Source organism: Triticum urartu, chromosome 1A, assembly GCF_056163025.1.
Source record: "Triticum urartu cultivar PI428250 chromosome 1A, HENAU_Tu73, whole genome shotgun sequence".
NCBI classification, from domain to species: Eukaryota; Viridiplantae; Streptophyta; class Magnoliopsida; order Poales; family Poaceae; genus Triticum; species Triticum urartu.
Genome location: NC_141873.1, coordinates 276,561,456 through 276,585,384, shown reverse-complemented (window position 1 = coordinate 276,585,384; position 23,929 = coordinate 276,561,456). Strand labels below are relative to the sequence as shown.

The 23,929-nt window shown below is 47.1% G+C and overlaps 4 protein-coding genes and 1 pseudogene across 5 annotated transcripts; 4 read left to right on the top strand and 1 right to left on the bottom strand.

Annotated features, from left to right (window-relative positions):
• Positions 1-966: 966 nt before the first annotated feature.
• LOC125508253 (uncharacterized) lies at positions 967-5,564 on the top strand. Its single transcript, XM_048672905.2, has 2 exons — positions 967-4,423; positions 4,824-5,564. The coding sequence occupies exons 1-2, from the start codon at positions 1,132-1,134 to the stop codon at positions 5,189-5,191; spliced, it is 3,660 nt and encodes a 1,219-aa protein (XP_048528862.1). The 5' UTR covers positions 967-1,131; the 3' UTR covers positions 5,192-5,564.
• Positions 5,565-5,694: 130 nt separating this feature from the next.
• On the top strand, positions 5,695-10,092 carry LOC125508259 (protein FAR1-RELATED SEQUENCE 5-like; annotated as a pseudogene). Its single transcript, XR_015601372.1, has 7 exons — positions 5,695-6,353; positions 6,473-6,661; positions 7,119-7,383; positions 7,480-8,167; positions 8,271-8,728; positions 8,873-9,160; positions 9,255-10,092. The product of XR_015601372.1 is annotated as a protein FAR1-RELATED SEQUENCE 5-like (transcript).
• A 2,424-nt stretch (positions 10,093-12,516) lies between these two features.
• On the top strand, positions 12,517-16,375 carry LOC147990856 (uncharacterized). Its single transcript, XM_087538425.1, has 15 exons — positions 12,517-13,284; positions 13,374-13,517; positions 13,602-13,757; positions 13,870-14,098; positions 14,181-14,363; positions 14,433-14,525; positions 14,611-14,742; positions 14,817-14,966; positions 15,049-15,202; positions 15,285-15,480; positions 15,562-15,660; positions 15,736-15,819; positions 15,898-15,989; positions 16,068-16,143; positions 16,231-16,375. The coding sequence occupies exons 1-15, from the start codon at positions 12,517-12,519 to the stop codon at positions 16,336-16,338; spliced, it is 2,664 nt and encodes an 887-aa protein (XP_087394551.1). The 3' UTR covers positions 16,339-16,375.
• Positions 16,376-16,672: 297 nt separating this feature from the next.
• On the top strand, positions 16,673-17,343 carry LOC147990855 (uncharacterized). The gene is made up of 2 exons (XM_087538424.1): positions 16,673-16,888; positions 16,993-17,343. Exons 1-2 carry the CDS (start codon positions 16,673-16,675, stop codon positions 17,341-17,343), a joined length of 567 nt encoding a protein of 188 aa, XP_087394550.1.
• Positions 17,344-17,845: 502 nt separating this feature from the next.
• LOC147990854 (uncharacterized) lies at positions 17,846-21,301 on the bottom strand. Its single transcript, XM_087518625.1, has 10 exons — positions 20,498-21,301; positions 20,247-20,402; positions 19,958-20,149; positions 19,562-19,868; positions 19,016-19,457; positions 18,739-18,934; positions 18,549-18,647; positions 18,205-18,461; positions 18,041-18,116; positions 17,846-17,965 (listed from the first exon to the last, which is right to left on the bottom strand). Exons 1-10 carry the CDS (start codon positions 21,299-21,301, stop codon positions 17,846-17,848), a joined length of 2,649 nt encoding a protein of 882 aa, XP_087374751.1.
• Between the last annotated feature and the right edge of the window lie 2,628 nt (positions 21,302-23,929).

The following is a 23,929-nucleotide window of genomic DNA, read 5'->3' as shown; positions in this document are numbered from 1 at the left end:
CCTCGTTGTAACCCACTTCCTCCTTACCCTCTCACGCTCCCGTTTTGGAACGCTGCTAGGGCACCTTGTACTCTATGTACTCTCTATCTTCTACTTACCAATGGAAGACATGCAAGCTCTTGCATATTCGTGAAAAAAAATACGACCCAAGCCCCATGCAGGTATGTCGCACACTTTTTCAACGCGTGTGACTAAAACACATGCGTGATAAGCTGCAAGACTGTGTGTGTGATATACTCTATCATGGTCTATATGCAACAAAAGAAAGAACATGTAGCAACTAATGATGGTATAAATCTCAAGGTGCATGAGATAGGTAGTGACAAGAGAAAATGAATTCGCATGCGCTCCACGCCACTATACAATTACTCTAGTCTAGGAAAAGAATCCAAAATAAGGCTGGCAACACGGTTTTCATGGCGGAGCGTATAACTGAAACTTTAATTAATGAGTTCATTTATATTCTCGGATAGAGCGCGTCATGTAGATAGACGCTCTGGAACCCATACATTGTCCAAGTTTGGAGCGCAGTTACTGAAAACTGAACCCACGGGCCACACGGCATGGATGAGGCAGGGACGGACGGACAGGGTGGCGAAAGGAGGAACCCCCGGCGGTTGTCACCGTCCGGCAGCAGCTCACGGTCCAACTTCTAAATTTGCGGCTAATGAATCCAGACCGGCTTGGATTGGACCGCGATCACGATGGATCAATCAACGATTCTACTAGTAAGAGGAATGGAATCGTCCACCCATGATATGCCGGGCCATTTTATTCAAGTCAAAGCACTGCATTTTTTCATGGAACAAAAAAAAAAGAGGTCAAAGCACGGCAGGCCGCTGGTATCATGGACAAGCAAAGCACAGGCTGTCGGCCTGAAACCCTCTTTTCTCGCCGCTGGAATTCCGGTACGCGACGACGACGCCTCCAAGTCGCCGTACCCCGCTTCCCCACACACGCTCACGCCGCACCGCACCACCCAACCATACACATGGACGCCGTACTAGTAATAGTACTTGCCTACTCGAGTCAACCCGCGTCCCACTGAGCAGCCGCGCCGCGAGCTCAAATCCCCCCTCCTCTCGCCGCCCCTCCCCGTCCCCGTCTCCCCTCCCGACGGCGCGCCAGCCAATGCCGACGCCGGGCGCACGAGCCCTCATCCTCCTCCTCCCGCTCCTCGTCCTCCTCCTGCTCTCCGCCGGCGCCGCCAATGCCGCGACGGAGGCCGAGGCGCTGCTGGCCTGGAAGGCCAGCCTCGACCGCCCGCTCCCGGACGCGCTCGCCACCTGGGCCAACCCCGCGGGCCTCTGCTCCTCCTGGGAGGGCGTCTCCTGCGACGCCGCCGGCCGCGTCGACTCGCTCGCGCTCCGGGGGCTCGGCCTAGGCGGCACGCTCGACAAGCTCGACGCCGCGGCGCTCCCGGCCCTCGCCACGCTCGACCTCAACGGGAACAACTTCTTCGGCGCCATCCCGGCGAGCATCTCGCGCCTGCGCTCCCTCGCCACGCTCGACCTCGGCAGCAACGGCTTCAACGGCTCCATCCCGCCGCAGCTCGCCGACCTCTCCGGCCTGGTCGAGCTGCGTCTCTACAACAACAACCTCGCCGACGCCATCCCCCACCAGCTCAGCAGGCTCCCCAGGATCCAGCATTTCGATCTGGGTGCCAACTTCCTCACCGACCCGGACTACCGCAAGTTATCGCCGATGCCCACCGTCAGGTTCATGTCGCTCTACCTCAACTACCTCAACGGCGGCTTCCCGGAGTTCATCCTCAAGAGCGCCAACGTCACCTACCTCGACCTGTCGCAGAACAATTTCTCCGGGTCGATACCGGACTCGCTGGCGGAGAAGCTCCCCAACCTCATGTACCTCAACCTGTCCATCAATGCTTTCTCTGGGCGGATACCGCCGTCGCTGTCGAAGCTGAGGAATCTCCGGGACCTGAGGGTTTTAAACAATAATCTGACGGGAGGAGTCCCCGATTTCCTCGGGTCCATGTCCCAGCTCAGAGTCCTTGAACTCGGCGGCAACCTGCTCGGCGGGCCGATCCCGCCGGTACTTGGCCGGCTCCAAATGCTGCAACGCCTTGATCTCAAGAGCTCCGGGTTGAATTCCACTATTCCACCAGAGCTGGGCAACCTTGGCAATCTCAATTTGATGGAGCTGTCCATGAACCAGCTCACCGGTTTCCTGCCGCCGGCGTTCGCCGGGATGCGCAAAATGCGCGAGTTTGGCATATCGTCCAACAAACTCACCGGTCAGATTCCGCCGTCTTTGTTCAGGAGCTGGCCAGAGCTCATATCGTTCCAAGTGCAAATGAACTCATTCACCGGGAAGATTCCACCAGAGCTCGGCAAGGCAACCAAGCTGGATATCTTGTATCTCTTCAGCAACAACCTTACAGGCTCTATCCCAGCAGAGCTAGGCGAGCTGGTGAGCCTGACTCAGTTGGATTTGTCGGTGAACTCTCTCACGGGGCCGATCCCCAGCTCGTTCGGTAAGCTCACGAAGCTCAAGAGGCTGGCGCTCTTCTTCAACAAGCTTACCGGCACAATCCCGCCGGAGATTGGCAACATGACGGCGTTGGAAGTCTTGGATGTCAACACCAACAGTTTGGAAGGCGAGCTGCCCGCCACCATTACAGCGCTCAGAAATCTTCAATACCTTGCCCTGTTCGACAACAACTTCAGTGGTACCGTACCGCCGGACCTCGGGAAGGGGCTGAGCTTGACCGACGCAAGCTTTGCGAACAACAGCTTCTCCGGCGAACTGCCGCAGAGACTATGTGATGGCCTCGTGCTGCAGAACTTCACGGCGAACCACAACAACTTCAGCGGCACGCTACCACCGTGCCTCAAGAACTGCACAAATCTGTTCCGGGTGCGGTTGGAAGGGAACCACTTCACCGGCGACATCTCAGAGGCGTTCGGTGTCCACCCCAGGTTGGACTACCTGGACGTCTCTGGGAGCGAACTGACCGGTCGTCTATCTCCCGATTGGGGAAAATGCACCAATATCACCCGCCTACACATGGACGGCAATGGTTTATCAGGTGGCATTCCAGCGGCGTTTGGGAGCATGGCAAGCTTACAGGACCTCAGCTTGGCTGAGAATAATCTCACAGGAAGTGTTCCACCTGAGCTGGGCCAGCTCAGCCTCTTATTCAGTCTCAATCTTAGCCATAATGCCCTCTCGGGGTCAATTCCGGCAAATTTGGGCAGCAATTCCAAGTTACAGGCAGTCGATTTGTCTGGGAACTCGCTTACGGGGACGATACCGGCTGGCCTTAGCAAGCTCAGTTATCTAATTTTTCTTGATATGAGCAAGAACAAGTTGTCAGGGCAGATACCAGATGATCTCGGCAATCTTGTTCAGCTGCAGAGGCTTCTTGATCTGAGCAGTAACTCATTGTCAGGTGTGATCCCCTCGAATCTTCAGAAGCTGACGAATTTGCAGAAACTGAACCTGTCACACAACGATCTCAGTGGTTCAATACCAGCAGGGTTTTCTCGCATGTCAAGCCTTGATACAGTTGATTTCTCTTACAATCTACTCACCGGTAAGATACCATCAGGGAATGCTTTCCAGAACACATCAGCTGATGCCTACATTGGGAATTTGGGGCTCTGTGGTAATGTGCAAGGTATAACTTCTTGTGACCTTGGTTCTGGCGGTGCATCTTCAGGGCATCGCAAGAGAATAGTCATTGCAACAGTTGTGTCAGTTGTTGGGGTTGTGTTACTTGCAGCCCTTGCTGCTTGCCTCATACTGATATGCAGAAGGAGGCCTCGTGAGAAGAAAGTGCTGGAGGCTAACACCAATGATACTTTTGAGTCCATGATCTGGGAAAAGGAGGGAAAGTTCACATTCTTTGATATCGTGAATGCCACAGACAACTTCAACGAAACCTTCTGCATTGGTAAAGGAGGGTTCGGGGCCGTGTACAGGGCCGAGCTTGCAAGTGGGCAGGTTGTGGCCGTGAAGCGATTCCATGTCGCCGAGACAGGCGACATATCAGAGATTAGCAAAAAGAGCTTTGAGAATGAGATAAAGGCACTGACTGAGGTCCGCCACCGGAATATCGTCAAGCTCCATGGCTTCTGCACTAGCGGTGACTACATGTATCTGGTGTACGAGTACCTGGAAAGGGGCAGCTTGGCGAAGACATTGTACGGGGAGGAAGGGAAGAAGAAGCTGGACTGGGACGTGAGGATGAAGGTGATACAGGGGGTTGCTCATGCCCTGGCCTACCTGCATCATGACTGCAACCCGCCCATCGTTCATCGCGACATCACTTTGAATAATATCCTGCTTGAATCTGACTTTGAGCCACGGTTGTGTGATTTTGGCACCGCAAAGTTGCTTGGGTCTGCTTCGACGAACTGGACTTCTGTGGCAGGATCGTATGGCTACATGGCTCCAGGTACACATCTTATGCATACGATATATGACTTTTTAATAAGATGTATAGATGGAATGTTCATTAATTACTCGGTAACAATAAGCTTTGTCGAAACAACTTCAATAATACGAAGATCCCTACTGGTGTGGGACAATAACATGAAATATTATGACACATTATTTTAGATATTTCTATTCACAGTTCTTGAGAACCTAGTGAATCAAAAACACTTCTATCCTAGTTGGGCAATTGCCATCAAAGAGTTAAGTACTCAGAAGTAGTTGCTGCAGCCTTGCTAATATGTGTGTTTGGATCAGTGTCATTCCATATGCTCAAATTCCACAAAATTCAGACACCTACTTACCGAGGTCATATTGGAGCAGCACACTAACATATGACAGCTCTTGTTGTTTTCTTGCAGAATTTGCATACACAATGAGGGTGACAGAGAAGTGTGATGTTTACAGCTTCGGCGTTGTTGCACTGGAGATCCTGATGGGGAAGCACCCAGGTGACCTGCTAACCTCTCTGCCGGCGATATCCTCATCACAAGAAGACGATTTACTCCTCAAGGACATACTGGACCAGCGGTTGGACCCTCCAACGGAACAGCTTGCAGAAGAGGTTGTGTTCATCGTCAGGATAGCGCTTGCCTGCACCAGGGCAAAACCTGAATCCAGGCCTGCAATGCGATCCGTAGCACAAGAGATAGCAGCACATACCCAGGCCTACCTCTGCGAAGCATTCCGACTTATCACAATAAGCAAGCTAACAGACTACCAGAAGTGATGCACCTCTGTGCAAAGATTGTGAACCTACATGGCCAGGTGAAAATTGCAGACCTATTAATTCTGTAAAATGCAGTTTCAGACCCTCAAGTACTTTGTATGTCAGTTTAACTGCCAAAGACCAGCATTAGGAGAGCATATTGCGATTTTTTTTCTGACAAAGGATGAATTTTATTGAGCATATTGCGATAACTCTGTGATAAAATAGTTAGCCAAACTATCCTGAAGATTGTCTGACTGAAACAATGTCGGCGGTGATGTTTGTATTTCTCTTTGTAGTTGGTACTATCATTATGCTATTTCCTGTGAAGGGCTAAGCAGTAAGGTGTAACTGTAAGATATAGACAATAAAAAGGCAACAAGTGTTATGTCTCTGGAAATGGATAAAAAGATCTTGTCCAAATAGATAATGGCTATATCTATGCGATAAATCTTCTTATAGCTTCCTAAAGAAGAGAGATTGCATTAAGAAAACCACTGGCTAAAAAGTGTTGTGGAAAGTGATCCCATGCCACAACTTGAGTTACCTAGATTCAGGAAAACAATTTCCTCGCAGGGGCAGTACCCCGAGAAATCCACACCATAGTAGCGATTTCTGTGACCGTCGCTGTTGCTGATCAATCATTCGTCTCCATCAACGACACTATCATCACAAGAGTCCCATCCATGATCCATGGTCTCGTCGATCGTTTGATTGACAAATCAGAAGGGGCCTGACATCCCGAAGCGACTTTTCGGTAGACGGCGGCTTGTGTGGACTTAATCATGGCCGTCCAACCGTTCCTGGGGATTGGCAAACATCACTTCGCTGTCTCCCCCCTGTCCGTTCCCAGTAATAGGTATTAGGTTCATAGGCATATCGGTGTGGAACAAATGTTTCGTTGCTGTGGAGCTGGACTCGCGGAGTGCGTGGGCTGGTACACGGTGCAGCTGAGTTTGGTACAGTTGCAAAGATCACGTGACTAGTCTCGAGTCGAGGCGCAGGGCATGTTGGCCCACATCGCGTGGCCAGCTATCCCTTTCTCAAAGCACTGGCCGTCACGGCACAGGCCCATACGCCTCCTGCTGCTCCTTTCTCCAGTTCGTCTTCCTCCTCTGGATCGAGACCTTGGAGCCTGCTCCATGGACCTGTCCATGGAAACGGAGGGCGATTCCGAACAGAGGTAATTCAGATGCCACCTAGCAGAGCTACTAGTTTTTGTCTCACGCAAAAGATGAAGTTAGGATTAGATCTGGTTGCCGTTTGTCCCTGAAATTCCTTGATTTGATTTTTTCCGCTCAGGATTAGCCGTGGGCATGCGGGCAATACTGGTGCTGCCCGGCCTATAGAGTCCCAGGCTTCTATCAGCGTCGCCGAGGCTGACATTCGCCGTGCAGGGGACCTCCATAGCGGTGGCGGAGATGCCGGATTTCTTGGCGAGGACCCGCTCTTGCAAGTTTGTTCGGAGGCTACGAGCGGATGGACACGCAGGTAATCGCGCGTAGAACTGATTTCTTTTGTGTGCTGGTCATATATGCAAAAACGATTTCATTAGCATCTAGCTATATGTTATGTAGTTATTTAGTACAGGTCTGTACTAAATCCGCACTGTGTGTCTGACTGATTACATTAGGTTTCTGAAATTACTGGGATTATCTGCGTGCGGGCTGTTGCACAGTCTTCTTGATCTTTGAAATTGCATATCCTGTCCTGTTTGTAGCTAGTTTAACTAAAAAGTCGAGAGGTGTCGGAGTGCGATACTAGGAAAAGATTTTGTTTGCATATCTTGTTTTTTATCTGCAGTCCTGCTTTGTCGGGTTTGCCTTTGTATAAAATTGGAAATCAGGGGGGCAATAATTGACAGTTTCGTGTAATCTGGTGCATTGAGGAAGAGGAATTGATTTTCTTTTCTATGCGAATTATTTAATTTGTCTCTCAAAAATAACAGGGTAATGATCAGAAAGGCCCCCGCTGAGCGCGAGCTCAACCCGAACCGGAAAAGTGCCCTTGAATTGTCCATGAGGGCTTTCATATTGAAAAGAGATGGCAATGTTGTCAACCCAGCTGTCGGGACCTCTTTTGATTCATTGGATGAAGCCTATCAATTCTACAATTTATATTCGTGGGAGCTTGGATTTGGTATAAGGTATTCGAAAAGCAGGCTAAATGTGGAGCGGGTGAAGTGCATGCAGGAGATAGTCTGTGGATGTGCGGTGCGTTTGTTTTTCTTTTTGTGCATCACTGTTTGGGGAGAAAAAGTCTGCAAGAATATGTTATAGGCTGACAAATCATGTTATGTGCATCGGCAGGGTAAACCGGAGAGGGAGAATACAAGATCAACACGGTGCGGTTGTGCCCGGATCAGGCTGCTTCGGTCGGACGACAATGGATGGTATATTTCAGAGCACCGGGCGGCACACAACCACTCTTTGTCAAGCACTTGTGGTGAGAAGATGCATTGGCCGTCGCACAGGCTCATTGACCGGTATACTAAGGATCTTGTTAGGCAGCTTAGAGAGAACAATGTCAGTCTTGGAAAGGTTTTTAGTATAGTTGGTAGTTTTTTTGGAACAGTTTATAATGTGCCATTTACAAAACGGTCACTGAAGACGCTGTGTTGCAAGTTGAACAAGGAGCAGTCTGATTCAGATGCCCGGAAAACAATGGACATACTTGCGGAGATGAAGGCAAACGATCCAGAATTCAACTATACTGTCCAGGTTGATGACGAGAGCAGGATTAAGACACTTATGTGGGTTAACGGGCGTAGTGTGGACTAGTATAGGTGTTTCGGAGATGTTGTAACATTTGATACCACATACAGGACCAACCTATATGACATGCCATTCGGTTTGTTTGTAGGAGTGAACAATCACTTCCAGAGCATAATTTTCGGAGGTGTCATGCTGAGGGATGAGAAGGAGGACACATTCAAGTGGGTTTTCCGTGAATTCATCAGGATGGTCGGGGGTAAACACCCGCAAACAATATTAACAGGTACGGCTAGATTAGGGGTAGATGTGAATCTCTCATTTTTCTTGAACCAATACTTTCCATGATGTAAGCTCCTAATGGATCTAATTTACTTTACTGGTTGCAGACCAGGCGCGGTCAATGGAATTGGCTATAGAAACAGAGATGCCCAATACAACACATAGGTGGTGTAAATGGCATGTGCTGAAGAAAGCAAAGGAATCAATGGGGGTTTTGTGGAGCAAGAAAACTGATTTCAAAAGTGAATTTCATAAGCTGGTTCATCACATGGTCACGGAGCAAGAGTTCGAGGATGGATGGTCTGCAATGCTTGATAAATATTCACTGAGAAAGCACCCGTACCTTACTCAAATTTATGAGGTGTGGCATAAGTGGGCAAAGCCGTATTTCAGAGGTGTTTTTTGCGCAAAGATGACTAGTACTCAACGGAGTGAAAGTGCCAATCACATGCTTAAAAGTTATGTCCCCCCGGGCTGTCCAATGCATCTGTTCCTCAAACAGTACGAGAAGCTCCAGTTTGACAGAGAGTCTGAAGAGAGCTTCCAGGAGAAACGAACCGCACTGGTATGTTCTGAGAAAAGAGTCGGCCGGTCGCTTTACTAGTTAGTAAACCAATCTCCATAGACATGTTCTTGATTGGTAGATGTATTAGACGAAGTGTACACCGATGCCTGATCTGTTCATTTTTTGTGTTTTGATATGTTTCAGAGTGGGGTTTTGTTGCGAGTAAATCTTCCAATTGAGAGGCATGCTAGCAAGATATACACAAGGGCAATGTTTGAGCAATTTGGAGATGCTTTGTACAAGGCAGGGGCCTATGAACTGGATGTTGTTGTCCCGAAAAAGATATACATTCTTACTCACGTTGATGCTCTGGCAAGAGAGAAATGAAGCAAAGTACAGTTCAAGGTTGAAGTCGATGATGATCAGAGTTTCTTTAATTACGGATGTGGGATTTTCGAGCACTCTGGAATGGTTTTCTGTCATTCGTTGAAGGTAAGTAAAAACATCTTCGTATGATGCTACACAACGTCATCTGCCATGCAAACAAAGTTGTGCTAGTCTGAGGTCTCATTTGCTGTGGTGGCAGGTTATGATTGAGCTCAAATTGAGCAAGATCCCAGATAAGCACATACTAAAACGCTGGACTAGGGATGCCCGCGATATATTGCCGGAGCACCTTGTTCGATACCAGAAGGACAGAGGGCCGCATGGTTTTGATACTTACAGGCACAACGCCATGTACATGAAGGCGCTTGAATGTGTTAGGCTGGGCGATAGTAATGTGAAGTGCTATGATGTTTTCATGGCCATGATGAAGGAGGTTTACACAACTCTTCTCCCCCTAAGCCATGACAAGGATGGTATGGGACTCGAAGAGCGTGAGGCTTTGGAGCAGAGAGCCAAAGATGGTACCCATGGTGACAAAAATGCTGATGCATGTATTAATATTGTTGACGGGGATGCATTGTCAAACTGTTCTTGGATTGCTCCTGCAAAAGAGATGGGCTAGCCGGGGAGGCCAACCACTAGCAGAGACAAGGCTCCGTATGAAGATAAAATGAAGAGGTCAAGGTTTTGTGCGATATGCCGGGTGAAGGGGCACAAGAGCACGACATGTCCGGAAAGGGGAGATATTCCGAAAGCTCCAAGGAAGATGCCTAAGTGTGGGAAATGTGGAGTGCTCGGACATCGTCGAAACTCTTGCGGAAAGCGGGCAGAACCCTTTGTGCCTAATTTCCTGTAGTTTATGTCGTCAGCAAATTTGGTTTGTGTTTGTATTTGTAGCTTGGGTAGAAATGTATTGTTGATATCCAGGCTTACAATGAGTTCAAGCGTGCGACTGGGTTATGCTTAAATCTTTTTATATGACTTTGGTAATTTTCACTCATGTTACTGCCATATTTGTGGACTGATTTTGGGTGGGAAACTCGGAAATAATTTGCGAAGCATTCCAAATGCCCAGTTGTCGGGCAATTGGGCCGCGGTCTGATCGGAAAAATGGGCCTTGGGGGAGGCAGAGATCTCTGGGTAGGATCGTTTCCCATTGTTGGGAATGAAACCTTTTTTTTCATTGCTATGCGACACATGCGATGTGTCGATGGCACCCCGCGCGTGCTCGACTAGTCAGAGGCGTGGGAGAACTGATGTGATCGTGTGCTGATGCATGCCCAGCATTTTGATTAGACAACTCGCAGCACTGGGCACGTCTCGTGAATTTTCATGAGGCATGGCCGGTGAGGTCTTTGGAACAAACTGACGAGCAGGCGCAGATGTGCTTGCACCTACCCACCGTAAGGCCAACCCTTGGGCACAGCGGCGGAGTTATGTGTGTTGTCCACTCCCGGGTAAAAAGGATTGCATTTATGATAAAATAGATTTGGTTTGACTGCAAATACGGCTGGGGTGTTTGTTTCATCTACATGCGCTGGGGAGTTTGTTTCATCTTCATGCTAATTGTATGGTCTTGCAAAAAAACTGTTTTAGAAAACCTTTGTCAAGCTGTATCGTGTGTGCGATCAGTGCCCGGATGTCAGAACAGCTAGTTTTTCATGGTTGATATTTGTTGGTCAACCTGTTTGTCAAGAAAACGTGGTTAGGCGTGTGTAAAAAACCCTGTTGTGCTGATGGTTGACACAACGAAAAGGAACACTGGACAAAGACGTGCAGCGAGCGGCGCGGTTGTCTCCTGCTGCGGCAAAGCACTGTGCTAGCGAGGTCGCCCATGTGTTCTAGGACATGGACATGTCACAGTGTAGGTTCGCTGCCCAAAAACTTTATAATCGCGATGATGGCGTGCTTGGCGTGGGATGGGGGTGTACTGGGCATGACAAGATGTGTTTCACAGACAAAGATGGAGAACACATGGGCGAGTAAATGCGTATGTACTGTTATTGTCAACTTTACCAAGCTTCACTCGTGATTTCCCCCTCCTGTATGAGCCTATGGAGTCGCTCAATCGGCCTGGCTTGCTAAGATTCAAAATTTCACCACCCCGTAGCTTTGGAGCGCTTGGGATTCAAAATTTGAATGGATGGAGTTGGAGGGAATATGAAAATTTGGATACGCTATATATAGAGGTGGCGGGATTCCACGGAATTCATGCTTGCAAGGATTTGATGGCGCCCACCAATAGTGCACCCATCCACTCCGCGGTAACTACCTCGGATGGCACAACTCTGGCGCCCAGCTCGCTGATTGTTAGTACTATTCCCACTAATACTTTCTTATGTTGGAAAGTTGGGCTATTTGCTTGACCTAGTTTTTTGTGATTTTCCAACGTGCAGCAGGGTGGCGCCGTGCATGGTGTGGGCAACGACATCGTGTCTCATGCATCGGCCTCTCTTTGCACCGCAGCAGATGAGGTTAGATTATGGATTGAAAAATTAGAAACTCAACTTCATTTTGTTTTCTCTTCTCGCTAGTGATGATTTGCGTGTCTACAGGCTAGCGTGTTTGGGCAAGGGCCAGTTGATCGTGCTGTGATTGAGATGGTGGAAGTGGCTGAAAATGTAACGAACTACTTTTAATTTCCTGCATTATTACACCTTTGAATTTCCTCGATGATTTGTTGTGCTTACTTGATTTGCTTGTTTTGTTAGGCTATCGTGCTTCCTCAGATACATAACGCGGTTGAGGAGACGGGGGAGTTTGATCCATTGGACTACAATGCTCCTGCTGGTGCTAATGAGCTCGCGGATGGTGATAATGAATCGGGTACAGGCAATGTTGATCGAGCTGCTGCTGATGATGACGTCGACAGCCCACCAAGCAAGCGCCTGAAGATTTAGTTTACCTCGTCCATGGGAGTTATGGTGTGGCGTGTGTTTGAAAATTAGTATGCTATGTAGAGAGTGCACGTGAGTTGAATTATCTTAGTTCGTCAGTGTAAGCTTATGGATTAGAATGACAATGATTTGCTGACGTTGCAAAAAAATGATTAAAGACTGGCCTGACTTGTGTGGCCCAATGCATGCGTTGTGTGGCTGATGTGCCTAAGTGCTGCCATGCAGAAGGGCACGCTGGTAGTCCTGTGCTAACCGGGTTCACCTAACGCTGCTCCGTTAGGACGCATGCCGAATGGATGGAGCATTTGTATATATACCCCGTCCTGGACCAACTGAGTATCCATTCCACCCCACCCCGCCACCTCTCTCCCTTGGGAGCACCGCCACACACGCACCACCATTGAAGGCTGCTGAAGAAGAAGGTAATCTCTTTGCATCTCTTTGCTCTCTGTCCAACTCCATTCCTACTAGTAAGTTTCCTTTTGTTCAGTTTGCCATGCTGACTACCTCGTCCCCTCCTTTGCTTTGGATGAATCAGATCTAGCAGGCTGGCTGGTGGGGGGCATGGCGCAGGGGAGACCACCAAAGGGCGCGTCTCCGGCAGCTGCGGCAATGCCGGCAACTGGTTCTTCCTCGGCGGCGGCGAGCAGGCGTCCTCCGACAGTACATACCAGCTTCACCTCCATGGCCTTGCAATCCCTTGCTGGTGAATGGAACCCCGAGGTCAGAAGTGTTTTCAAAGATGTAGGCATGGAGCAGTTGTGCAAGATCAGGGTGTTAGGCAACACGAATAGGATCTTTTCCATGTCTTTGATCTCTAGAATAAACCCAGATAACATGATGATGGACATGGGTGATGGGGTTTTCATAGAGATCAACATTAGGGAGGTTGCTAGATGTATCGGTCTTGAGCCAGGTGGTAGGAAGATAGACATCGCCGGTGGGCGTTGCCTTGCAGATCGTGAGGGCTTGCTTGGCCATGTGCATGGGCTACTTGGCACTGGAATGCCAAGGTCGAACAACATCCCTGTTTACAAAGTCAAGAAAATAGTTCAGGGTGCTAGTAGGGGTGCCATAGAGGGTGAGGAGCGAACAACCATGAAGGTGGCTGTGACACTGTTAGCCAGCTCGACTTTCCTTGTGCCTACTGGTGCCACAGCAAAGATTGCAAATGAGCTACTCCCTGTTGTGGCCGATCCAGAGAGTATAGCAGAGTTTGATTTCTGCGATTATGTTGTTGAGGGGCTGAGGGAAGCAGCACGGAAGCTAAGGCATGATCTCAGCTTTGATCCTACTTTGGTTAACCTAAGTGGGTGCCTCATCATCCCACAGGTTAGTTCGATCCCACTAATCTAGCTCAAATGCAGTCGTGCCTACTATATTATGTGTTCTGTTTTTTTTCACGTGGCAAAAAATGCTAGATAATCTGGCTGGATTACCACGAGCATGGTCGCCAAGGCAGGCTACTGTTATCCATCCCGAGGCTTGCTGATTACTCTGATGTAAAGCTAAATGAGCAAATCCGGAAGCATGCAGCTGCTCATGGCATAGAGTGCGGCCTAGAGGTAAAAATGTGTACTTGTTTATATTTCTCGAGACTGTCTGCATGCATTGCCAATTAACTCCATGTGTCTCTCTGTCGGATTCAGTTAGGAGATGTTCCCCGTTCTTCGCCGGCAAATATCATTGGTTGGTCTGGCAGTGCTACAAAGATCGGTGGTGAGAGCAGTGCGGCTGGTGGATCAGCTGGTGCTGCATCGCATGCCCCAAGCACTCCCGCTGCGACAAGTGGCTTGTCTGATGAGGTACATGGATGGAAAGCTGCTTGCACAGTTTTTAAAAATCGTTTGTTGTCCTCTGTCTTGGTCAGTTGCTATTGCTAACTCCATTTTTTGATCTGTTGTTATGAACATCAAGATCCTTGCTTCTTTCAAAGCTGCAATGGATTACCAGTACCAGATACGCGAGGCTGAATTTGTGAAGGTGGTTGACACTATCAGGGACAGTGTCCTGGAGGATATCAAGAAGAAGGCCGCGGAAAACAGGCAGAAAGATCTGGAGCAGACTTTGGATTTCTTCCTGGCGCACGTGAAAAGGCATTCTTCAGTGGCGGCTATGTTTCCTTGTAACATGCCTGACGCGCCAAGTAACCCAAAATCTACAGGTATTGATGTTTTTCTTCTCCTGCGTCTATGTTTATGTGCTATCTTGTTTGACACTGATTGCAGTTTTGTCATTTGCAGTTGCAGAAGACCTTGCTGCAAGTTCTAGGAAAGCAGCTCATGAGCTGATGGCTGTGGTTGTGCAAAACCAGAACGTTGATAGTGCTAATGCAGCTCAAGTTGCGGGGAATAACGGCGACAACAATATGACTGGAGTAATTCCATCGGATGTCCTTGTGACAACAACAGGTAATTACACATGAGCGACGCGCTACTATAACCTAGATGACCGACTTACTAATTTTCTGTTCAAAGTAGCTGCTGCACCAGGGGGAACACGCGATGACAGTGAGGAAGAGATCAAACCGATGGTGGTTGTTGACCGCAAGGGGAAGGGGAGAGCAACAGATGGTATGATCACGACCATGCTCCCGCTGTGGCATTCTTATAATTACCTTGTAAGTTCTGATTCATTTTCATTTTGCATGTGTATCAGACATAGCTCCCAGGGCCACTCGTCAGAAGACCATGCATGAGGTCCTTGCTCCTTCCTCTGCACACAATATGTCCGGGCCTGAGACCCCAAGTGGGCTAGTTGACACGTCTATGTACTATGTGATGACTGAAGGTATACACCTGAATGAACTACAAACGATTCAAAAACATTTGTGGTATCTAACTTGTCGTTTCGTTTGAATGCAGATTATGTGATGCAAGCGGCTATTGCACAAGCTGGTGCTGCTGATGATGGGACGCATGCCACATCAATTGCCAAGTACACGCCGATACGCAACAAAAGGCTAATTCTGCCTGGAGTTGAGGAAAGCCCTTCTGATATTCCTAATCCGCTAGGTATGATTCATTTGGTGATCACACATGAGCTTTCCTGGGCCGCGTTAGACATATTGACATGGTAATTTCTTCTTATGTGCAGCTATAGTTCATCCAGATGCATACCTCGCCCCAGAACTAGACTATGGTTACTCGCCTTTCGAGCTTGAGCTGAAGCAGGTCCACTATCCCGATCATGTTTGCCTTGGATTTTACGACGGAGTCGAGTACCTCACCTGCAGGGATACTCTTGCAAGGTGAGACTAAATGCATAAAGTTGCTGGAAATGTTTTAGTGTTTGCTTCCAATTAACTAACGATTTGTTGTTTGTCTTGTTAGTATTTGGTATGACAGCTCGCGACCAACACCTTTGAAACTGGATGGCAACAAGATCAAGTACCAATACAGTCTGACAGGGGAGATGCACTACAATGGGATGGAGGCTTGGGTACGTGGCTTCAATGAGAGAGAGATCAAGATGGTGGACATGGTTGGATTACCAGTATGGAGGGGGTTTGCATCTCCTGACGTGCCTGTAAGTGAATATGAAACACTAAACTTCGTATAAGCAGTTCTGATGTATCCGATGCTGACAAAACTTGTCTCTTGGGTGTAGTTGCACTTTGAGAACATCATGGACCCGGAGGGGGCTGCCGTGTTGCGGAGCTTGCTTTCTACGGGAAGCATTGGCTTTCAGTTGAAATTCTGTCGCCTGGTACGTTTCCTAAATGTGTTGTCAAAGCGCTATGACTGTTGTTGCCCAAAACTGAACTTTCCCATGCTCATGCAGATAATGATGCCTGTGTCAATGATGAGAGACTGGTGCTTGTACGTGTTTGACATGCTTATGAAGAGACTGAACGTGCTGGACCCAGTTCTCACATAGATGAGTTCAGATGCATATAGAGCTAAGCACAGGAAGACAATCTTGCTTATGCTTAATGGCATGAAGCGCGGGGGTGCCTTGTTGGATGATGGATGGCAGATGAACATGTCTGAGTGGACAGTGAGGTACAATAGAAACATGCATGTTGCATGTGGCAGGTGCGTTGATTGTTCATTGTGCGATAGTATGTTTGCAGACCAATAATCTTTATCTGATGTATATGCTTGTGATTGCAGTGGTGAGTCTCCTGGCTACATAGCTTACTATGCAGATAACTTCAATGGGACTCGTCTGGAGCACGACGTGCCAGAGGTAAGAGAGCTGTTATTAATTCTCAGAAAGTCAAAAAATTCTCTGTATCCAGCAGAAAATGACTAGCTGTTGTTGTATTTGCAATAGGTTGGTCTGGCGACTAGGAGGAAGAGGATGCTGTACGAGACGATGGCGGCAAAGGGGAACACTGCACCACACCCAGGGATCATGGAGCAGCTCACTGATGAAGATTAGATTGGGCGTAGTAGAGGTGTGTGGTCGGTTTAGGACGTTGTTATCGTAGGGGAGAATCATTTTGCGATGCCGTGGACAAGCAAAGTGGCTGTCTTTTGGTCAAAACATTGTGACTGATGGTGCTTGTTTAGTTTCAACATAGCTGCTACTTGTGAGCTGACGTATGCTATTAATGTACTGCCATCCATCGTGTGTTTGATGTGATGGCTCCTTTTGCTCAACGTCTCTTTCCCTTTTGAATTTTGAACTAGCCGTTGCTGCATGCGTGCTCTATAAGAAGAGGCCATGGTGGAGGGTGCTGTTGCCAACCAGCAAGCTCTCAGAAATACCAGCAATGGCATCCTCTGCTTCCTCTTCCTCTAGAGCTCGTTCCTCCTCTCGTAGAGTGATTTCTGGACAAGTGAGATCCCCAGTTAGGTACAGAGAAGGACCCCTGGACTATGAGCCGTTCACACCATGCGATTGTCGTGAGAAGCCAAAGGCGGCTATGTGGATCTCATGGAGTGACGAGAATCCAGGAAGGAGATACAAGACATGTTATCGCGCAAGGGTGAGTGCGTTCACGGAATCTCTTGGCATGTTTCTGGCTATTGATGTTTGTTTTTGATAGAATCAGTGGTCTTAATTTTGATCTGTGTTCTGGTCATTTGGCAGAGGGGAGGGTGCGATTTCTACCAGTGGCATGACGACCCGATCACAAATCCTTTCCTTAAGCAACTGGTAATTGATCTTAGGGACCAGGTCTGGTTACTTGAGAGGACAAACGCTGTTCTGCAAGATGCAGCAAGGGCGGCAGAAACTGAGGCGGCCAATCTATCTCACCAGCTTGCACAAGCCATGGAGCCGGCCATGGATAGCGGTGAAAAGATCATGGTGGCTGGTGTGGCTGGTGTTGCCCGCCAGCATGATGGTACTGCTCGCGTTGCCGGCAAACACCACCTGATCAAGTCTGTGTGTGTGGTTGTTGTAGCTCTGGCATTCTACATGTTGTTCATGGCTGTGTAATTCGAGTCAGTATTGCTATGATTATGAGTATCTTGTAGTAGTTTGGAGTTGTGTGATGCATCCTAATTTATTAGTTTGCCGTTGGTCGTGTACCAGAACCACTTATCAGTGTCAAATCTGTTGTAAAAAGGTGTTGTTTGCAAAAAACCAGTATGATAAAAAATGGGTATGGTGAAAAAACTTGGCTAATGGAAGGATTTCACTCCTAACAAAACAAATATATTATTTTTCCGATCATACAAATAGAAGCTTTCCCATTTAAACAGAGGGAGTCATCCCTTAGGAAAAAATGGACTGACACAATTTGAATTGAGAGCGACCAAATTTAGAAACAATGTTCCTCCCAAATTTTGTTTGATAACAACACTGCATCTAGCAAAAAACATAACTTTCTAGTGCTTAAGGGAACGCTTAAAATGTCTCAGGGATATCTAGTATTCTTATAGATACATTGGTGGCGGCGGGTGAATCGATCTACATGACATGAGCATCAACAAGCTGGTCACAGAGCTACGAATGATCCCTTGATAGCTTCAAGTGCATCGGAAGGCACTGGCGATTCATTTCCCTGAAGGCGCATAACCTCGTACAGCATCAGGTTCCTGTGTATCTCCAGGTTTGCCTGTGTGCATTTGTGATGCTAGTTAGTACACGTAAGGAAAGCTACGGTGGTTTTTGTAGCTAAAAAGCTGCTTACCTTGGTTAGTGGGATATGGAGTTTGTCGCCATCATAATTCCTAGCGAAGAACGAAGAGCACACACCGTAGTCCTCCCTGTTCGAAAATATATTTTGGACAACTTAGAGAGCATTCGTACCAACCAAAGTATGCAGCATATGATCTATGTTTTTCCAAAACTTACTTATCAATGTTCTCTAGCATGATAACAGGAAATGCCCGGGTCCATTCTCCAGAACTGCAATGCCAGGAATCATATAGGGATTGGATGCATCTGAAGAGGGCGGCGTGAAGCAAGTCAGATACGTATGTGTGCATGTTGATCCTTCGGTTGCTAAACCCAAATGGTCCAACTGCCGGGTCAAGTACTGCAATCCTTCTTCTGAGCATGTCAAATGAGTAGATGGACCAGCTGCCGGGCAGCAGTGCAGGGATATGCCACTGGCGGAAAAAATATAGTTCATGAATCATCCATGAAAAAAAATGATAAAACGGGAATTGGTTTTGTGTTTTATGGTTAGAGTTTACCATCCGGCTAGAGGCTGGGTTGAAAATCTCGTTTTCTTCGGTAAATGTTGCACGGATGGACTGGATCGTCAATGGATCCGCATTTGACAAAACCGCAGTCTGAAAAAAAGATAACATCCTTAGCAAACATAGTGATTAAAAAGGTGAGAATGAAACTAAATATTTTGCTTGGATTAGTTGTAGGACTCACAGCAAAGTCGGGCTCTAGAAACTTCCTCCAGAACATGGTCAATGTGTCCTTTGTGAAGCTCTTGTCCATCTGTGACAGTCTCCTAAATATAGCAGCACACATCTCATGGCTAAGCTGTTCTTTGCCTGATAGTTGTTGCTGGATTTCAATGCCGTCAAGTAATATGAGTCTCAGCTTCGGATGCATAATCCATTTCCTGGACGCAAAATGTAGAGTGAGAACATTGGTCTAATAGATTTGCCAAAAGAAAAATGTTCAGTGAATGGTTTGCGACTACCTTTCAAGAAGAAAAGTGGCCGACCCAGCCAACCAATATTTTATGGCCCTGAGAACTGGAGCTACCGGCGGCAAAGGGACTGACCCAATTGCCCATGGGTCACGAGCGATGTTGCATTTAGTAATCCGAATTCTGTCTGGCACGTTGTCGTTCGTAGTTCCGAATGTCACATATCCAGAGCTCGGGCGTTGCTCAGCATAGTATGTAACAATGCTAGCAGTCAGGTCGCCAAAGAATGCATATATACTATCGGCAACCTCACGGCGACTGTCTTGCTTTGCTGACAAGGATGAATTGTTGATAGTATCAACAGCTGAAGGGCTAATAGTTTGGAGTGGGTCATCCAATCGCACACAGACCTTCTTCGATGATTCCCCCTGGATGGACGGGCTGAACACAACTCCCCTCTTCCGCGCAATGGAGCTATTGGCAGATGAGCTACCTGTGACATCACATCAATTTTATACTAGACATTGTTAAAATTCCATAGCTGGTATATTGAGCTGGTCATCCTACGCAAAATGGTAGCATTATTCTGGAACAAACCTTCATTTTCAAGTTGTCTGGGCAGCCTGGACGCAACCTTATTGGCAAGGGGGGTGACGAACGTGTGGTCTAGTTTGTCTTGCATAGGGATGGTCGCCAAGTTGGGGCAATCGCTTTGGTTTTCACTCTTCATGATGCAATGTTTACGCCCATTGGCCTTGCAACAAGCGCAGTTCTCAGCTATGCAATTGATGAGTTTGTCCGCAAATGTGAACATTGATGACTGAAAAGCCTGCCTCATCTCCGAAATGTTGGCCAACCCACGCGCATTTTGCTCTCGGAGGAGTATCCCAAGCTTCTCGCTGGACTATTGGGAAAAAGGATTTTCATAAATTAGTATGAACTACGCTGGGATTCAGATTGGTTGACCAAAAAAAGATCGATACATGTACTTACTATTGATGGGTGGTTTGTCCGTAGATGGTTTGAGAAATCTTGGGGTCCAATTTTGGCGTAGGTAGCTCTTAAAATAGGGGCGGAGGGCATCTGGGCTCGTTTCGTCGTGGTGGATGTCCTTGGAATGTTTTCGTCTGCAGGATCAGTGGATGCGCAGACGAGGCCCTTGCTGATGTTTTGTTCAGACCGAACCTGACCAGAGAAAAAAATGGCGTTAGGTACAAGTCATTTTGTGCCTAATTGGTTTTATTCGCTGTTTTTGTTTTGGCATGGATTTTCGTAAACTGACCGATGCGCCGTGGTATGATATTTCACCTCCTCCCATGCTGACCGCTATGATCTCAATCATCTTTTTCATGGACTCATACTCGAAAAGTGCTATCCTTGGATACATTCCGCGTGGCTTGTTCATTTGACCAAGGTCTAGGCTGTCCAGGACGAACACCTGAAACAAATGAAGTTGTCATTGTCAGATTAAGGTAACAAAGATGTGAGCGAACACAAAAAGTATGGTAGTGGTCGATGTTCTCGGATTAATACCTGTAGGAACAAATGGCATCCGACAATGTGAATGGTCGGGTTTCGCTTAGAGACATCTGACTTGAATTTCCTGACAGCATGGAACAGGTGCTTCAGAAGGTAGCTGCACCAGTTCCATTTTCTGATTTTGCTAACATCATTCAGGGCAGCCCAGAAATCTATTGTTATGTAGTCATGCTTGGCTGATGGGGCAAGAACATGGCCAACTACAAAGATGACGAATGCAATTTTGAAACACTGGATATCAATCTGTCTGGACTGGGCTGTGATGTCCCGTAACAGGTATGCCTCTGCCGCCTTCAAGCTGTGTGTACCTTTGTCACTGATGCTAGCTGCAAAACGTGTATACTCAATGCAAGCTTCTGATGGTTCGACACATTCAGGTCCAATTACTAGCTCACCGCGTGGTATTGCAAAAATAGAGTGAACTGACTTGTCTGTAAGCTCAAGCATGCCCTGGCCTTCCAGGTTGATCACGCTGCTGTCAACATCGACTCTATCCATGAGGTAAGCACTGTACTTAAGATTGATCTTTTGCCACGACTTAATCCGAAGCAAACCATCAAAACCTATTTCTCTGACTAGTTGTTTCTTGAAGTCCGAAAACTTGGAAATAACAGAGCCTAACTTCAACAACGAGAGCCTAGACGTAATTGATGGTGTCCCTGGCACACCGCTGGATCCGCCAGAACAATCGCCATCGCTATCTAACTCATCCGGGGAAAACTCGCTCATTGTATCTTGATTAATAACTCTTGCTGATCCCTCCGCAGCAAAATGATTATCCATTCCGACAAACACCATGAACTACAGAACCTAATGGCAGGCAAACTAGTGAGATTTAGGAAGAACTGCTAAATCATTACTGAAAAGCGTGAGGCTATTCATACCTTTTCCGGCGGCGGCTTCGTGCTGAACAGGTCGCTGATAGGCAAAAACCTAAATGCTGACCGCTAACTGGCGGGTGTATGAGCTTCTATGCGCGGCCATGGCGTTCTCCCTGCTAGATCGCCTCCTTGTTCTTCCCGGGACTCTGGTTGGTGGGTGGGTGGGGAGAACGGATTGTTGAAGAAGATGAGCTGCGCGTGTAGATGCGGTAAATGCATGAAGTGACTAGAGCACTGAGATTGCTTTGATGGGGGTGGGCCTGGAAAGGCAGCTTTTTGCACGTCGGGACGTGACAAAAACAGTGTCGCACGCTGTTGTTCCATCTTGCCCATTACGAGGGCTGTAGATGTTCACCCTAACCAACTACTTCGGTTGCTAGCTGTGTAAAAACAAATTACCAATATATTTATTATGGCAGAACCGTATGGATAATGCTTAAAAGCGGCCGGTAAAAGTAGTTAAAAAGTGTATAAAAAATTGTTGACTGGCTAATTGTGTTTTTTTGGCTGTGAAACATGGGCGATTATATTACGTGGTAGGAATTGATATCATTTTCGCGTCAAGAAAAAAATTAATATTGTGTCTGCTGGGCGAGGTTAAAACGTACGGCTAAAAATGATCGCTAATGTTTATAGCGTGAGGATGTACCGGGGCTAGCTACAATTGTACCGTGAGTGGCAGGATATTATTGTAATGAGTCATGTGAGAGGAAGAGACATGTGCCCAGGCTGCCCTGTATACTTTTGGCACAGCAACAGACCTCGAATGTGCCGTGATACATGGAACAACGCCTAGATTCTGTCACCACATCACTATCTCTGGCAGCCGAGATACATGGGGGGCAAGCGTCTACGGGGGGACAGGTCCTGTGAATACAGGGGCGAATCTGGTCAGTGTGGAAAACGGACGGCCTGGATATAGTCCACATAGTGCACGTCCACATCCAGGGTTTGTCAATCTCTCGTGGTTTTGTGGCACCGGAGACCGGACTGGAACCGAATTATTCCCTAGTGAGATGGGCCTTGGGCTTTTGTTCTATTGCATTGGCAGTGGGCCAGGATGGAATCATCAGCGACAGTGCGTTTCTCCCCAAAAAAAGAAGCAGCGATCGTGCCGATTGGCTGCATCTCGAAACGACGCCGCAGCGGCTCCCTCAACCCCTAGGCCCTAGCAGACGAAGCGGCAAAGACCCAGCAGCCAAGACCCAGAGCGGCACACACTGACGCACATACACGGCCGGCGGTGAGCAGACGAACGCAGGCCGGGAGCGCATAGGCGGACGCAGGCGGCGAGATTTCGGATTGGAAGAACTGAAGTTCATCATAAGGCGTCTACAAGAAAAAAGAAGCAAAGGTTGCAAATCAATTGCCAACTCAAAAGGTATGATGTACCGTGCAGTGCGTATGTGTTTGCTTTGTGTACATGACTACATGTCCTATAGGAGATCAACAACGGAATGAGCAGACGAGTTAATTCATCTTTGTTTAACAGGTTGGTTCCATAATTTTGATAAATTGATAGTAGCGACTTTTCCGTAAAAAGAAGTTGGTCGTGAATAATACTATAAGCAGTATCTCTTGACATCCTATGCTAGTTTTGTTATGTTCGTATGAGCTGATTATAGTTAGTCACCTTTGATTACATTTTATATGTTACCTTTTTATTAGCATATACTCCCTCGGTCCCAAAATGGTGACTCAAGTTTGTACTAATTTTGTACTAAAGTTACTATAAAGTTGAGTCACTTATTTTAAGACAAAGAGAGTATTTAACAAAATTGATGCTATCCATTTTGCCACGCTAAAAAAAAATTGTCCACCACTATTTTTATGAGTGGTCGTCCATCACTATTTAGGAGGCTACTACGCACGTCACTTTTGAATTTTAGGGTCCCATCTTTAATTCACACAGGGGTCTCTGAAAATGGTTCCGGCCGGACACAAACTCTAACAAAACTAAAAAAAAACTTTTAAAAATGGAGTCCTTTCGTCGGCAAGAACCGGGATCCACCACGTCCCCATGGCCCTAAGGCCACAAAAGACGAGGCAGATCGGCAGCGTCGCCAATGAGTGGCACAAACCGCAGCCAAATTTTCCCCCTGAAGTAGAGATGAAGAGGGAGTTCTATTATATATTTCTTTTTCCTATATTTTTTCCTTTTATTTTCATTTTTATTTTTATCCTTTGTTTTAATAAATATTCTATATTACAAAATAAAATTCATGGTTTCAAAAGTTGTTCACGGTTTCTTAATTTGTTTCCAATTTTAAAAAATTGCTCACATTTTTGGAAAAAAAAGGTTCCCTTTTTCTGATTTTGTTCACCTTTTTAAATTTTGTTCACAATTCAGAAAACTTGCTCGGAATTCGAAATTTATTCACAATTTCAAAAAATATTCACATTTTTAAAGAAAATTGTTCATGTTTTCAAATTTAGTTCACTTTTTAATTTTTTTTCACATTTCGAAAACTTGCTCTGAATTAGACATCAATTTATGTTTCTGATTTTTTTGTTCATGTTTTCAATATTTGTTGATTTTTATTTT

Coding starts and splice junctions, on each gene's coding strand:
- LOC147990854 (XM_087518625.1), bottom strand. CDS start 21,301: ATGGTGTTTGTCGGAATGGATAATCATTTTGCTGCGGAGGGATCAGCA. Junction 19,869..19,957: donor GGACAAACCACCCATCAATA/GTAAGTACATGT, acceptor TTTTCCCAATAG/TCCAGCGAGAAGCTTGGGAT. Junction 17,966..18,040: donor TCCATATCCCACTAACCAAG/GTAAGCAGCTTT, acceptor AAATGCACACAG/GCAAACCTGGAGATACACAG.
- LOC147990856 (XM_087538425.1), top strand. CDS start 12,517: ATGGCGCAGGGGAGACCACCAAAGGGCGCGTCTCCGGCAGCTGCGGCA. Junction 14,364..14,432: donor TGTCCTTGTGACAACAACAG/GTAATTACACAT, acceptor TGTTCAAAGTAG/CTGCTGCACCAGGGGGAACA. Junction 15,990..16,067: donor ATGCATGTTGCATGTGGCAG/GTGCGTTGATTG, acceptor TTGTGATTGCAG/TGGTGAGTCTCCTGGCTACA.
- LOC147990855 (XM_087538424.1), top strand. CDS start 16,673: ATGGCATCCTCTGCTTCCTCTTCCTCTAGAGCTCGTTCCTCCTCTCGT. Junction 16,889..16,992: donor AGACATGTTATCGCGCAAGG/GTGAGTGCGTTC, acceptor GTCATTTGGCAG/AGGGGAGGGTGCGATTTCTA.
- LOC125508253 (XM_048672905.2), top strand. CDS start 1,132: ATGCCGACGCCGGGCGCACGAGCCCTCATCCTCCTCCTCCCGCTCCTC. Junction 4,424..4,823: donor GTATGGCTACATGGCTCCAG/GTACACATCTTA, acceptor GTTTTCTTGCAG/AATTTGCATACACAATGAGG.